This window comes from Diuraphis noxia, unplaced genomic scaffold (genome assembly GCF_037042655.1).
Source record: "Diuraphis noxia isolate RWA-SAM2 unplaced genomic scaffold, SU_Dnox_SAM2 contig0002, whole genome shotgun sequence".
Classification (NCBI taxonomy): domain Eukaryota; kingdom Metazoa; phylum Arthropoda; class Insecta; order Hemiptera; family Aphididae; genus Diuraphis; species Diuraphis noxia.
In genome coordinates this window covers 56,760,457-56,777,214 of record NW_028301712.1, presented here as the reverse complement: position 1 = coordinate 56,777,214, position 16,758 = coordinate 56,760,457, and the positions used below count along the sequence as shown (strand labels likewise).

At 26.4% G+C, this 16,758-nt stretch overlaps 1 protein-coding gene across 2 annotated transcripts; it reads left to right on the top strand.

Moving 5' to 3' along the window:
• Window positions 1-220: 220 nt before the first annotated feature.
• emb (exportin-1 emb) lies at window positions 221-16,685 on the top strand. 2 transcript variants are annotated; one of them, XM_015515731.2, is made up of 20 exons: window positions 221-374; window positions 2,312-2,430; window positions 3,633-3,775; window positions 3,955-4,236; window positions 4,295-4,525; window positions 4,588-4,707; window positions 4,785-4,913; window positions 4,973-5,128; window positions 5,197-5,412; window positions 5,539-5,781; window positions 5,847-6,081; window positions 12,093-12,256; window positions 12,325-12,459; window positions 12,520-12,624; window positions 12,687-12,872; window positions 12,948-13,196; window positions 13,259-13,384; window positions 14,070-14,196; window positions 14,272-14,549; window positions 16,427-16,685. In XM_015515731.2, the coding sequence occupies exons 3-20, from the start codon at window positions 3,665-3,667 to the stop codon at window positions 16,571-16,573; spliced, it is 3,240 nt and encodes a 1,079-aa protein (XP_015371217.1). In that variant the 5' UTR covers window positions 221-374; window positions 2,312-2,430; window positions 3,633-3,664; the 3' UTR covers window positions 16,574-16,685. The 2 variants fall into 2 exon arrangements, with proteins under 2 accessions (XP_015371217.1, XP_015371218.1); XM_015515732.2 differs by lacking the exon at window positions 221-374 and adding an exon at window positions 567-585.
• Window positions 16,686-16,758: the final 73 nt, after the last annotated feature.

The following is a 16,758-nucleotide window of genomic DNA, read 5'->3' as shown; positions in this document are numbered from 1 at the left end:
TACAACTGAGGAGGGCTCCGTATGACCGTATGTCACTGCAGCTGATTATCATTGACTTTCTCGTATTATCATTTATAGTATTTGATTACATTTCATTTCATACCATAGATATAATATTATATAAACATGTGTTTATTTATGTCTATGTTCATACAACAAAAAATCGTTATCAATGAATCCATACCAAGTTTCCACGGTGATCGTGATCCGCTTGGACCGTGGTAGTGGTGTATACCTTTTTCCAGTGAGCATATGTGTTTTGGTTTCGGCGACGCCATCTTAATAAAAATATTCTTTAACCGTAATCATACATATATCATCTGCGTACTTTATTTTTCTTAAGTTTTTCAGTAAGAAGCCAAAACCTACATGTAGTAAGTGTATTATATTTACTATTTAATATTTAATATTTATGCTTTAGTCATAACTCATAATTCATAGATTTAAATGTAAATTTTTGTATTGATGTTGGATCACGTCAATCGTACTGCCGAAATCCAATGCGCTGTTTCGAACTGGTCTGCAAATTGTTTATTTTTCCTGTAATGTGGTTTGGTTATTGTCGGACGCGGGAAGTTGATAAAAGTAACTGAAAGTGTATTCTCCTTTTGAACGTAAACAACAAATCTGTTACTGAAAACCTCGCGGTTCTCCACATTTTATACTTCTTAGTGCATTGACATTTTACTTTCCTATAATTTAGTCCAACTGCCAGGTTCTGTTATTAATTTTAAGCATGTTGGTGTGTTATGATCACATTTTTTCCCGAATAATGGTCAATGTATTCTTTGATATCTAATTAAATGCTGTAATATGTGATTTTAATCAACTATTTTATAAGATATTTATTCTTCAGGATTATATTAAAAAGCCGTGAGTTGTTTGAAAAGTTCCACTTAGTCAGCAAATGCATCGGGTTCTGAATTACATCTTTTTATTTCAGTGTATTGAGTAACTGAGTTGTTATTCATTGAATTCCTTAGGAATAATAATGAATGTTTTGTCATAATTATACGATTCTTGTGTTTAATTTGTTTATTATACCTAAATTTGTCATTTCATCATTTGAATAGTTTCATTTAACTTATTGATTATTTTTAATGTCTACTTAAATAGGTATTTGTGCTTTTATTTGTATTTTTGAGTCATGTACATGGTGATACTTACCTAATTTAGGTAAGTTAATGTTTTTCTGATATTTTAGTAGTCGATTTTTGTGGATAATTTTGAAAATATCTTAGGTTATTAACTTATCAATGATTTGAATTGTTTTCATGAAAAATTTCAGGTGTAACTTAGTTAAGTAGTTCATTTATATTGATTTGTATTTCTACATGATCCTTGAAATCCATGATTTTGTAAATGCTAATTTAAAATCAAGAAAAATCAGTTTAATAGTGATGTTAGACATATTGAGGTAGTGAAAAATAATGATCATTTTGATTTTGCACCTTGAGTCTTGAATAGATAGATGTTTTAGTATGATATTATGTTTAGAAATAATATTACGTTTTTTATTGTATGTTATTTATATATTGGCGCCTATGTCAATACAATTCATTATATTTTTGCTATCAGATACCTTGATAATTAATATTGTGTTTTAATTGTTGCTTACTCATTACTTATCATAAACCATAAAATAAATATTAGGTTAAACTTTTGTTTAAAACAGTTTATAATTTTATATTCAAACGATTCACAAAATTATATTTTATTGATTTTTTTGGAGGTATTTGATTTATCTTATAGTAATTATATAATTTGGTATATTATAAATTTGTAAGACAGGGACAAAGCATGTGGGTTTCCTTTTAATTTAATATTTATTTTCATAGGTATCTTAAGTAGCTACTATATTTGAATATGTGATATCCTTAGATATTATATGATATACCTATCCAATTATGTGTACATTTAAGTTTAATTTATTTACCTAACAAGTTTTGCATTAAAATTTTCATTGATACAGTTTAACACAGGTATAACTAATATTATTATAAATGTATACAAGTGTATACTTAACCATCTGTAAATATATCAGAGTTTTTTGCGAGGTTTTTTGTGATAAGTAATTTTATTTGAGTTTAAATTAGGTGGGTAACTTTTTGTATAAGAATTAACTTGGTACTTTTTTAAATGTGTTATTATTTATTTATTTTACTGATATTCTATTACTGTAGTTTGAAATATATAATATCTATTATAATACTTCAGTAGGTATTTTAAAGAGCGTAGTTAATTACAATTTAAGTGATTAATCTGATTTTCATAATTGCTATATATTTTAATGATTTTTGTTTTGTTTCAGGTTTGTAACACAAGATTTGTTTCGTTTGTGTGTGTGAATGTCTTCTGAGTGAATGGAACAGTGACTAGGTCTTAGTCCAGGGTTACTGTTGCGTATACTTGTCGTCTGTCTGTTTTTGAGTAAGTTTATTAAACTAAATTATGCATGTTTTAAATTATATTTTTTTGTTACTAATATAGTTTTAATTTGTCCCTTGTGAATTTATTCATGATACTAGCACATTAAATGTATGTCTATAGAAACTACAGTTTACTACTAAATTATAAATTTTTTCAATTTTTCGTTTTTTAATTGTCTACTTTCAGATTGAAATAAATTTTATTATTTAAAGTTATTGTATTTAGGATGGGTCATTTTGGTTTTTTGAATCTGAATGCCATAAATTTTTATGTAAAGAAAATATAAAATTAAAAAACTAAAATATATAATTTATAAACAGTTTTTTTTTTTTGATTATTTTGTGATCAAATTGAATATTGTGAATGAAATTGTAAATTATTTAATTTAAAACTGTTTATTGAAATGTGTTAGAAAAAATGAAAAAAATTGCTCTTCAGAATCTAAAAATCTAATAAAATTAAAATAGAATCTGAAATCAATTAAACTACAACCATCTATTTATCTATTTCTAATCTATATTCTGTTCAAAAAAAGAATGATTGTTTTGCATCTGTTTGGCATACATCTCAGCATAGGGGGAATGTGGAAAAAGTGTGCAGAACTGGTTATATTCCCTTTTGAAATGGTGTATTTAATAGATATGTTAATAATTATTAGATACACATTATTTAATAATTATAAATATTATAGTCTATTGGATTATGTTTACCACAAAAATGTATTGTTGATAATTATTATTTTGTTAACTAATAACATTTATTTCTAAAAAACTGTATTTTTTAATACGTTTTAATATTCATATTGCTTGTTCAACTATTTTACATAGATCTTGATAGTACAATTATGTAATATGATTAATACCTGGAAGATTCAGTTCAATTAATTGAGAACATTTGGTGCTTTAATTTTTGAATTTCCTCAAAATGGACCACAAACAACACTCATTAGTTTTTATTTGCTCTTCTAAACAAATTTATAAAAATATGTTAGTGATTGATGGTTTCATCTAGTAGAAGTATTTAAAAAGTAGATGGTTGAGTGTCGGCTTTATTGGATGAATGATTAATATTATTGATTATTACACATACTTATATATTTTTAAGGAAACACATAATAGGTACCTTTTTTATTTAATTTGTGTAAGTGTATATGATATAAACAATTATTTTTCATTTAATAACTAAGTAATTTATTTTTTTAGCTGAATACTTAAGTCTTTAAAAAGAAAATAATATGGCTACGATGACGGAACAAGTTTCCAAGCTTTTGGATTTTTCCCAAAAACTTGATATTACACTTTTAGAAAATATTGTGGGATGCATGTATACTGGTACTGGTGATCAAGTAAGTTCCCTTATGTTATAAGTTACTAACAGATAGTAATATTTTTTCTTTTACTAAAACATAAATTATTAAATATTTCTAATATAACATTTTTGGTGGTTTACACGTATGTTTTTAAAAGTTTTAGATTCTAAATAAGATACCATTATGTTAAATTTACTTATAACATATTATTTTAGCAACGAGCTGCCCAAGAAGTATTAACTACATTGAAGGAGCATCCTGATGCATGGACAAGAGTAGATACTATACTTGAATTTTCAAACAATCAGCAAACAAAATACTTTGCTTTACAAATATTGGAACAATTAATCAAAACCAGATGGAAAGTATTACCTAGAAATCAATGTGAAGGCATAAAGAAATATATCGTTGCACTTATCATAAAAACATCTTCAGATCCTGTGACAATGGATAGAGAAAAAACTTATTTAAACAAACTAAACATTATTCTTGTACAGGTTAGTTAGTTTTCAAGTTTATTTTATGTTAATGTTTATTTACAATTAAATATTTTAGGTATTGAAACGTGAGTGGCCAAAAAATTGGGAATCATTTGTTGGTGAAATTGTAGGAGCTAGTAGGACTAATGAAAGTCTATGTCAAAACAACATGGTTATATTAAAACTGCTTAGCGAAGAAGTATTTGATTTTTCTGCTGGAAATATGACTCAAATGAAAGCTAAACACTTAAAAGATACTATGTGTTCTGAATTTGCACAGATTTTTGAACTTTGTCAATTTGTTCTAGTAAGTAGATTTTTAATGTTTTAAATTTAATGTTCTAATTGATTTATTCTATTTTTTGTCAGGGCTCTTCTCAAAACGTGGCTTTAGTAAATGCAACATTAGATACACTCCTTAGATTTCTTAATTGGATACCACTTGGTTATATATTTGAAACTGATTTGATTGATACATTGATTTTTAAAGTAATTTCATATTAAATACTAATAGATATTTTCTGTAATTTATGTTTTTATCTAAAATGTCTTGTACAATTTTTTAGTTCTTCAATGTGCCTATGTTTCGTAATATCACATTGCAATGTTTAACTGAGGTTGCAGCAGTAACTGTACCAAATTATGATGCTGCATTTGCCGGTCTTTTTTCTAAAACTATGGCACAACTTGTTCAGGTATAATATTATTTATTTATGTTGTTTGTTACTGTTTCATTATCTATTGTTATTTCTAGATGTTACCCATTCATACAAATATTAAAGAAGCTTATGCTTCGGGTCAAGACCAAGAACAAAATTTTATACAAAATTTGGCATTATTTTTGTGTACATTTCTCAAAGAGCATGCTCTTTTAGTTGAAAAAAATGGTTCTAATGAAGATTTATTAAAAGTAATTAATGAACTTATTTAATTCATATATTCATCTTTTTAATCACATTATATAATTATGCATTTCAGGCACTACATTATTTGGTTATGATTTCGGAAGTTGAAGAAATCGAAATATTCAAGATTTGTTTAGAATATTGGAATAGTTTGGCTGCTAGTTTGTACAGAGAAAATCCATTCGGACAACTTCAAATAGTTGGTCTTTTCTCACTTTCTCCGACTAGCAGGCCAGATGGTAACACTATTTCACCTAGACGTCAATTTTATGCACCAGTTATATCTCAAGTTAGTTTTAATCATTTTATTTAAGCTAACCTAAACTATTTAAGTATTTGTTTTAGGTAAAAAATTAATTTGTTTGGTAAATATTATAATAAACTTATCTTATATATTTGTTTTATTGGTTCATAGATGCGTTATATAATGATAAGCCGCATGGCTAAACCAGAAGAAGTGTTAGTAGTAGAAAATGAAAATGGAGAAGTAGTAAGGGAGTTTATGAAAGATACAGATGCTATAAGTTTGTACAAAAGTATGAGAGAAACACTTGTTTATTTAACTCATTTAGACTGTGTAGACACAGAACGAATTATGACTGAAAAGTTGCATAATCAAGTCAATGGAAATGAGTGGTCTTGGAAAAACTTAAATACTGTAAATATTTAAATTTATTACACATTTATATTCTTACATAACATTTATTTTATTACTTTATTTAGCTATGTTGGGCGATTGGTAGTATTTCTGGAGCAATGCATGAAGAAGATGAAAAACGATTTTTAGTCACTGCTATTAAAGATTTACTAGGTCTATGTGAACAAAAAAAAGGCAAAGATAATAAGGCAATCATTGCTTCAAATATCATGTATGTGGTTGGACAGTACCCAAGATTTTTAAGAGCTCATTGGAAATTTTTGAAAACTGTTGTCAACAAACTATTTGAATTTATGCATGGTAAGCAATTCATTCAATACTTTTTAGAAAGTTAACTATTAGGCTTCTCCATTGATATCAATGTTTTGATTTGATATTGATATCGTGAAATTTTTTTCTCAGAAATTTGGTTATCGATAATTGTAAATACATTGATGATAGATGTTTATTTTTAATTATAGGCATGACCATTAGGTATTCAGGATTAAAATAGTACAGGATAACAGAAAAAAAAATTCAGCAACATATTAGTCTCATACTTCAGTTGTCAGTGTTTATTGCTTGATGTTATTTGCCGGACAAATATTTTTTTATTTATTAATATAGTATACTTGGGGTCACCCGTGGCCGAGTGGGCCTCAATTAATTTTCTGGCTCACCACGGTCCCACGTTCGATTCCAAGGTAGCTATGCGGCATCTTGCATATGGTGGTATTAGGACTTTGGAGCAAGCCGGCCATTAATTACTGACCCCCTCATCCATCTATTGTGTAACTAGGCTTGCCTAGTTAACCAAGAACCATCTTTGACACCCTGACATGTGATCATGTGAAATGGGTCCAGTCCCCAAAAAGTAACATGTCGCTTAAAAGGTAATAAAAGAGGATGTAAAACCGTTGATTATAGCATACAATATAAACTATATGTATCGATTTATCAAAGAATCAATAATTTTTTTTTTTCGTTATCTCATTTCAATATTGTAGAAAACAAAATATTTGATATTCAAAAATATATTGTTGGGGAAGCCTAGTGTTTAGTTTACACTAAAAAATTTTAAATTTAAATTCCAACAGAAATATTTGAGATGTAAATTATTCATTTTATGGGGTTATTTGTTTTAAAAGTTTAAATTTAATTTTTTAGAATTAATGTTGCTAATAAGTTTACTACTGAGTTAATGGTATATCATTGATGACAAATCTGCCATGCTAATTTTGATTTAAAACCATGAAATTAAAATAATTTATTTCTGAGATGTATCTTTTACAATAATCAAAATCTTGTGATTAATCATCACTTGCTTTTTAATTATTAATAGTATTTTTATAATTTGGAGTTACATACACATACACTATTGCCACTGTGTTTTTCCAGCTTTAGACATGTACAAAAATAAAGCTGTAATCATTTATTAACTTGTTATTAAACTAATAGATGATTATTTATTTATAATACTATAATATTACTACAGTTACTGATTATAATAATTTATTTTATAACATTGGTAGGTTTGTTTTGTTATAATTATAATATTTTGATTTATGAATTTTCCTTTCTAATGGTTATCTTTACTATTATTATAAGATCTATAAATCTAAACAATCCAAATTTTAGGAAGTCATTAGTAAGTATTTGTAACCACAAAATCAGAATTTCTAAGTTATATCACATTTTTAATCAGATTATTTTTATTTCAACTTAAAATTTGCATTTAAAATGTTTCGTGGTGTGCTGCTATTTTTTCCGTAGCATCCCCACCTGGAATAATTTGAAAGCCATTGAGGTACAAATGATCGGTATGGGTTTCAGCTCAAAATTCGAAGGTGGGGGGTGCTGAGGAAATGGACCTGTTTATAATATTCAGCTCTTTTTTATTATCATATTGATTAGATATTATATGGATTTTTATATTTAAAGCTTGATGCTGAAATTTACTGATAAATACAGTTTAAGAGTGGAAAAAAAATTCAAAATGTTGAAGTAACCAGACTGAAAAACTTTCGTGGATAATCCGAAAGTTGTTAACCTACAGATATTGTGCTTACAAATATTGACTAATGCCTTACTAAAAGAGTACTGAATATGAATATTGGTGGGACAGTGTTTAACCTTATAGTTTTATAAAATTTATTATAATAAACATATTAATTCAGTGATGACAATGCCATGCTAATTTTGATTTATAAGTATGAAATTAAAATTATTTTTGTCTGAGATCATAATTATTTAAACATTCAATGAATTGTATTAAAAACAGGTTTTTTTTACTACATTTTACTACTATATTTATAATTTTGAATTAATCTACCAATATATGAATGAGTACCAATATTAGACATGGTGAGTGGAAAGTTTAGTACAATATTACTTCATATTTTAATTTATTTTAATGTTTTGGTAAACAAGTTGTAAAAATATAATTTTGTTTTGGAAATGATTAGATAAAAATATATACTTTTTAACTTTTTTTACCAAAACTTTAAAATAAATTTAAAATTTAAATAATTGTAGTTTTTATCAGTCTTATTATAAAACCAAAATTTTAATATTTAAATTATTTTGGGAGATGTCGCAACGGGTAAATCCTCGCAGGAACACTGTATATTACTTAGATAAGTAGTAAAAGTTATATAAATATTATATATTATAACAAAATAGTGTTATAGATTTTTTTAAATTTATGCTTTTTTGTATATTGTGTTGTTAATTGTAATAAATACTTTCTATAGTCCACGGCATGAAAAGTTGCATATGAGCACTGAACTCACATTGTTACCCCATCCTATAGTTGTGGGTTCACAACCTATACTATTTATTATCAGACACAGCATAGGTGTTGCCGTTCTGTGCGTATTGGGGACTACTGAGGTGAAATGGTTACTAGATTTGTGTGATCAGAGGCCACTTTTCATTTCGTGGATTATTATAACAAATATTATAAATATTTTTAAGCGTTAAAATAATTGAATTTGTGATGATTATATGCCATGCTAATTTTGATTTACAAATATGAAATTAAAATACTTTTTTTCTGAAATAATATTATGTGAATATTTTTAAACTTTCTAAAATAGGATCAATGGTATATTTGTCTTATCTATTAAATTAGGTAGTTTATATAGTTTATCACAGAATTATGTAATTACATAGTCATAATATACATATTTATTTGTCCATAGTTAATTCATTCCTAACTCAAATCTTTGGACTGTTATATTAGGAAGAAAAATAATTTATTATGACCATAGAATGTTGATGTTTTGTTTCTGATACAAATCCTACTATAAATTATTGTTTTGTGTGGTTTGTATGTGTTGTAACCACTTCATGAAATCGATCTTTTCATGAAAAGATGATCATTTTGTGAAATGGAAACACGTTTTTTACACTTTGTGAAATTCAAAAATATTTCACGAAATAGTCACTTTTTCATGAAATGGTCACTCAATTTTAACATTGTGTAATTTTTTTCACAAAGTATTCGTTCACTTTGTGTACTGAAATACAACATTTAACAACCTATTTTACCCTTATAAATTTAACTTAAATAATTATGTATAGTAATAAAATGTATTAATATCGTATTAATTTATTCATCGTATTGAGAACATTTTTTATTTATTACAGAAGGAAAATGCATTGTGACAACAACTGTTACATTTTTGACTATCTTTAAAACAAACACATCTTTTGGTTTGACAAGCACTTTTACACAAACAACTTAACAGAAATGTCAAGTTTGATTATATCCATGTTAACCCTCATGCACATGTCAAATAATACAATAAATACTTAAATAATATATAAATTATTCTATATGACTATTATACTCTCATTATCAGACTATTTGAAATGTGTAGATGATATTTATTGGTTTTGATAAAAGTCATAATCATAATGATGATCATAAAGAATTAACCTTCCGTGAAACTGTCCAAATTGTATCGGGAGGTCAGGGATTTGTAAGTTGTTTGTGTAAAAGTGCTTGTCAAACCAAAAGATGTGTTTATTTTAAGGTAGTCTGAAATGTAACAGTTGTTGTCACAATTCATTTTCCTCCTCCAAATAATAAAAAATGTTCATAATACGGTTTATAAATTAATATGATATAAATAAACTTTATTACTTTACATAATTATTTAAGTTAAATCTATAAGGGTAGAATAAGTTTTTAAATGTTGTATTTCAGTATACAAAGTGAAGGACCACTTAATGAAAAAAATTACACAATGTTAAATATGAGTGACCATTTCACGAAATGGTAATCTTTTCATGAAAAAATCAATATCACGAAGTGGCTACAACATATGTATTAATTTCTGTTCACTTTCATAATTGATAGTTTAGTGTAGATGAACATAAATGATAAATTGATAAATAAATAAAAATATGTGAAGATACAAATCTAAGGAACCAATGATGCATATACCCTTAATCCTATGGACAAAATATTGTAATAGAACATTAATAAACTTAGATTTTAAAATTCAATGAGGAAAAATAGCTTTATGTGATTATACAATATGATGTTGATTAGTCTTTCTGAGAATATGTTTTACTCAAAATTTTATTTTGTGGTATATGAATTTTAATATGTGTTTAGCGACACACTTAAATGAATGCATATGATTATGAATGATAACCTGAATAAAATATTTGACGATATAAATCTAAGGAACCAATGATGCATTTACCTTTAATCCTATGGACAAAATATTGTAATAGAATATTAATAAACTTAGATTTTAAAATTCAATGAGGAAAAATAGCTTTATGTGATTATACAATATGATGTTGATTAGTCTTTCTGAGAATATGTCTTACTCAAAATTTTATTTTGTGGTATATGAATTTTAATATGTGTTTAGCGACACACTTAAATGAATGCATATGATTATGAATGATAACCTGAATAAAATATTTGACGATATAAATCTAAGGAACCAATGATGCATTTACCTTTAATCCTACGGACAAAATATTGTAATAGAATATTAATAAACTTAGATTTTAAAATTCAATGAGGAAAAATAGCTTTATGTGATTATACAATATGATGTTGATTAGTCTTTCTGAGAATATGTCTTACTCAAAATTTTATTTTGTGGTATATGAATTTTAATATGTGTTTAGCGACACACTTAAATGAATGCATATGATTATGAATGATAACCTGAATAAAATATTTGACGATATAAATCTAAGGAACCAATGATGCATTTACCTTTAATCCTACGGACAAAATATTGTAATAGAACATTAATAAACTTAGATTTTAAAATTCAATGAGGAAAAATAGCTTTATGTGATTATACAATATGATGTTGATTAGTCTTTCTGAGAATATGCCTTACTCAAAATTTTATTTTGTGGTATATGAATTTTAATATGTGTTTAGCGACACACTTAAATGAATGCATATGATTATGAATGATAACCTGAATAAAATATTTGACGATACAAATCTAAGGAACCAATGATGCATTTACCTTTAATCCTATGGACAAAATATTGTAATAGAACATTAATAAACTTAGATTTTAAAATTCAATGAGGAAAAATAGCTTTATGTGATTATACAATATGATGTTGATTAGTCTTTCTGAGAATATGCCTTACTCAAAATTTTATTTTGTGGTATATGAATTTTAATATGTGTTTAGCGACACACTTAAATGAATGCATATGATTATGAATGATAACCTGAATAAAATATTTGACGATACAAATCTAAGGAACCAATGATGCATTTACCTTTAATCCTATGGACAAAATATTGTAATAGAACATTACTAAACTTAGATTTTAAAATTCAACGAGGAAAAACAGCTTAATGTGAATATACAATATGATGTTGATTAGTCTTTCTGAGAATATGTTTACCCAACATTTTATTTTGTGGTATATAAATTTTAATATGTGCTTATTGACACACTTGAATGTTAAAGAATAACATGTTAAATAAAGTATTTATTAGTAAAATCCTATATGAGTTAGGCTGGATTGATTTATTTACATTATATAACATTGAATCAGTTCCTACTTTTTTGTAGATCACTAATGTATTTAATACTTATTTCAAATATGCAAAGAAAAATATATTAATACTGTATATCAACTAAAATTGGTTGGTGAATGTTGCATCCAAGTTAAAAATTCATTGACAATCTTAAAATGTTGCAATTTTTACCTTATCATATTCTGGCTATTATTATTTATTAGTTAATGGTATATTTTAATTATATTTAATATATAAATTTAGTTATCTTCTCTTATTGAGTCTTATAATAATAATTTTTATTTTGTAGAAACTCATGATGGTGTTCAAGATATGGCATGTGATACTTTTATCAAAATTGCAATGAAATGTAGAAGGTACTTTGTCCAAGTTCAAGTTGGAGAAGCTATGCCATTTATTGAGGAAATTCTCAATTCGATGGCAACAATTATAAGCGACTTACAGCCACAACAAGTAATTACATAATATACATTTTTGCTTACCTGATTTTTTCCTATTAATTTTTATAATTTGATATTAAGGTGCATACCTTTTATGAAGCTGTTGGTATTATGATTAGTGCTCAAGTGAATTCTAAAATCCAAGAACAACTAATTGATAAATATATGCTGTTGCCAAATTTAATTTGGGATGATTGTATCAGTCAAGCTTCAAAAGTAACAATTATATTTTTAATTTATGTTTTATTTTTATTTATTTATTGTCATATTTCATAGGATGTTGAGATATTAAAAGAGCCCGAGTTTGTTAAACAATTGGGTAATATTTTAAAAACTAATGCTAGAGCATGTAAATCTCTAGGACATCAATATGTTGTACAAGTAAGTGCATTTAAGTCTTATATGCATTTTTTTATCTCTTTACTTTATTATATATATTATAGTTGGGAAGAATCTACTTGGATATGTTGAACATTTACAACGTAATGAGTGCAAATATTACTGACGCCATAGCTACTAATGGAGATAGTGTAACAAAACAACCATTGATTAAAAATATGAGAGTTATTAAAAAAGAAACATTACGTTTGATATCAGATTGGATTTCTAGATCTAATGATAATGCCATGGTATATTAACTACTTCTAAAATACATCTAGCGCACTTTCAATTGTGCAAGTCATTTTACAATATTTTGTTTCTAGGTATTAGAAAATTTCATCCCTCCCCTTTTGGAAACAGTATTGGCAGATTATAGTAAGACTATGCATCCATCCGCTAGAGAACCAGAAGTACTTAGTGCTATGGCAACAATAATTGACAAACTACAGTCTGACATAACTCCGGCAGTATCTAAAATTTTAGATGCTGTGTTTGAGGCGACACTTACAATGATAAATAAAGATTTTGAGCAATTTCCTGAACACAGAACAAATTTCTACCTCCTTTTACAAGTAAGTAATAAACTTAAACAATAATAACTTATTTTTATATTGACTGTTGTACTTTTTTTTAGGCAATAAATAATCATTGCTTTGTATCATTCCTATCCATACCAGCCCCTCAGTTTAAATTGGTTTTGGATTCAATATTTTGGGCTTTTAAACATACCATGCGTAATGTTGCTGATACTGGATTATTGGTATGTTATCCAAGAGAAATTGACATATATAATATAGTCATTTAAAAAAGTTTTAATTAAAAATGTTTGAAATTTACTTTTAAGGGATTGGGATATAATATTTATAAATATTATACTTTTTAAAGATTGGGAATTATCTTGACCCAAGAGTCTGAATTTATGAGAATATTATGTACAGATTGTTAAAATATTTATTTCACAATTTATGAAAATATTTTTGATAGACAAAAACTTATTAAATACTAAGTCATTACTAATTGTAGTATTAATATATCATATTTGTGTATTTTAGATACTTTACGAACAAAGTAGTAAAATCAATTCATATAATTATATAAGGTGTCTTTGCCGACTTTTAGTATACAAACTTTCCTAGGGTAAATAGTCAAATTTCAATATTTTATTCTTGTCTGAAAGAACTTTATATTCAAAGCTTTCCTGTAACTAGAAATTGTCTAAAAATATTACCCTTTAAGGCTTTAACAAATAACAAACACTGACAACAAGATTTCACATTATAGTTATGAGTATATTATGTAACATTAAAGATTTCAATATTACTAAAAATTGATAAGTATTCTATATTATTTTTAATAAGTATAATTTATCTACAAACATAAAAGAAACAAGTATAATACAATAATATGTATAAATAATTAACATGTTAGCTTTGTTGTTTTTGCAGATATTATACAAATTATTACAGAATGTTCAACAGCATAAGCAAGCGGCTCAGAGTTTCTATGTATCATACTTTACTGATATATTGCAACATGTTTTTTCTGTTGCTACAGATACATCTCATACCGCAAGTAAGATTTATTCATAATTATTTTGTGAAGAGTTAAATTTATAAATGCATTTATTTTTTTAAATTTGATTAATAGGTTTATTAATGCATGCACAAATCTTATCATACATGTTCAAATTAGTGGAGAGCGATAGGATTGAAGTTTTGTTAAGTGCACCAGGTGCACCTCCTGATGGTGAAGTTACAGATAAAAATGTTGCCTATGTTCGTGATTTTGTAGCATCACTGCTAAAGACAGCTTTCCCTCATTTGGCTGATCCTCAAATTGCTCTTACTGTACAAGGCATGTTTAATTTGAATCATGACCTAACAGCTTTTAAAGATCATCTTCGTGATTTCCTTGTTCAGATCAGAGTAAGTGATAACAAAAATATTAAAGTTTTTATATAATCTTTAGTAACTTACAGTTTAAGCAAATTGCAATTTTTTTTAATAATTAATAATTATGAAACTGTTAAAACTTTAAAGATATCATCATATTATAAACACTATATATCTGCAGTACATAATACGCTGCATTGAAGAAACTAGCAGTCTTGATATTTTTTATCCAGAACTGAATAGGTAGCCATAAGTTTTTTGTACCGCGGGGAGCATCTTAAGTATTTATAATGAATACTGTTAGCTATTTAGAAAGGGTTGAAACGGAGCTTTATAGCAAAAATAATGACTTCTTAGGAAAATTCTAATGACTTGTAGTCATAGGCGTGTCCACGGGTCATGCCGTCATGCACAGGCATAACCTGCAAATTTGATCAAACTGCTTACATAGTACATTTTGATGCATAATATGAACCTTTTTTCTCAATTTCTATTTTCATATTAAATTTTTTGTTTTTCACCATGTGCATAATTCAAGGTCATATCCCCAAACCCTAACAGAAATTTTTATTTTTTTTGAGGGGGAGGATTAGCAGTTTCCCAATCCCCTAGATATGCCACTGTTGTGCATGACCTGCGAATGAGGTCTGGACACGCCTATGCTTGTAGTATTATAGGATTTTGATTACTATATTGAACTAACAAAGACTTCCTAAAGACTGCATCAAACTCCAATTTTTATTTTATTTCAAATGGCATAATATAATCAAGCTTACATATAGTTTGAAATTAAAATATTGAAAACAGAGTTCAAAGCAGTCTGTAGAATATTACCCAATATTAGTTTTAAATAAAAATTATCAAATTTGGTAGATTCTGCAGAACAGGATCATTTATCCCGTGGAGGGTATTTTTATGGGCAAAATTTACAATCTTTACCTGGGCGCTCTAAATGTTTTAACATTATCCGTGTTCTGTCATTAGTATTTTGCAATATTTTTATTTTGAGATGAATAATGAGCATGTAAATTATGATTTGAAAATGTTCATAACTCACCTACAATATAAGTAAAAATCCAATGAGAGTACACAGATAATGTTCATACATATTAGTAAAATAGGTAAATTCTTTCTAATTTAAGCAAAAAATTGGGACTGTTGGATACAAATTTTGGTATTATTGGCTTCAGTAAAGACGAAGACAATACATGCATTGTTCTCTTAACCACAGATAATGTTCTTACCTGAAAATTTGTTAAGGTTAACGCTTATATCAAAATTTACTTACTACTCACAATCAAAACTAGTGAACAAAAATTTGCTCTGTCGTAAGTTTTTAAAATAAAACAAATCTATGGATAGATTTCTTCTTTTAATATAACTTTTGTTTTGAAATAATTATTTAAATTTAATTATCTGTTAACTTTTATAATTGATACAATGCAACTATTGCATTAAATATTTTTTATATAATTTAATGATCTTAATAATCAAATCTTAACAACATATTTTGAAATTTGCCTTTTATTAAGCTATATATTTTTTCAATTATTATATTTAAGTCTTAAATGAAAAATAAAAATACTTTAAAAGTAAATTTGAGATATTATTTAAAAAATTAAATTATTAACTCTCGTTGATATTCATATAGTTACTTGCTGTTAAGTGTTGTCAGGAAATTGATAAAGTAAAATTTACTCGTGGTATATTATTGATTCAACAGAAATGTTGTTCAAGCATGATATAATAATGTAATTAATTCAAATAACTGTTAAAGTTTAAAACTATTAAACTTTATAATGTACAATAGTTTAATATTTCTAAAGTTGTGTTTAATAAGTAACAACTAAATCTGTAGTCTAGATGTTATAATTGACTTAATTGACAAAATATTTTAATATGTTCATTAGGAATTTACTGGAGAAGATATATCTGACTTATACCTTGAAGAAAGAGAACAAGCGTTAAGGGCGGCTCAAGAAGAAAAGCGCGAAGTACAGAAAACTGTGCCTGGTATATTAAATCCACATGAAATCACTGATGATATGCAGGACTAAAATAACATGAATATCGCATCACATATACATCCATTGATTTTGTTACATAGGGTTATTATTTTATTCTTAATCCATCCAATTAAAGCTGAACATACATTTTTTTTTAATAGCATGCTTGGGCGTTAATTCTTTATCAACGGTCTTTTTGCTAATAACTGAATATTATTTTATATATTTCAAAAACA

Bases quoted from the DNA above. Each gene is read 5' to 3' on its own strand.
- emb (XM_015515731.2), top strand. From the start codon at position 3,665: ATGGCTACGATGACGGAACAAGTTTCCAAGCTTTTGGATTTTTCCCAA. The intron at 4,237-4,294 runs GTTAGTTAGTTT...TAAATATTTTAG, and splicing joins TAAACATTATTCTTGTACAG to GTATTGAAACGTGAGTGGCC. The intron at 4,526-4,587 runs GTAAGTAGATTT...ATTTTTTGTCAG, and splicing joins AACTTTGTCAATTTGTTCTA to GGCTCTTCTCAAAACGTGGC.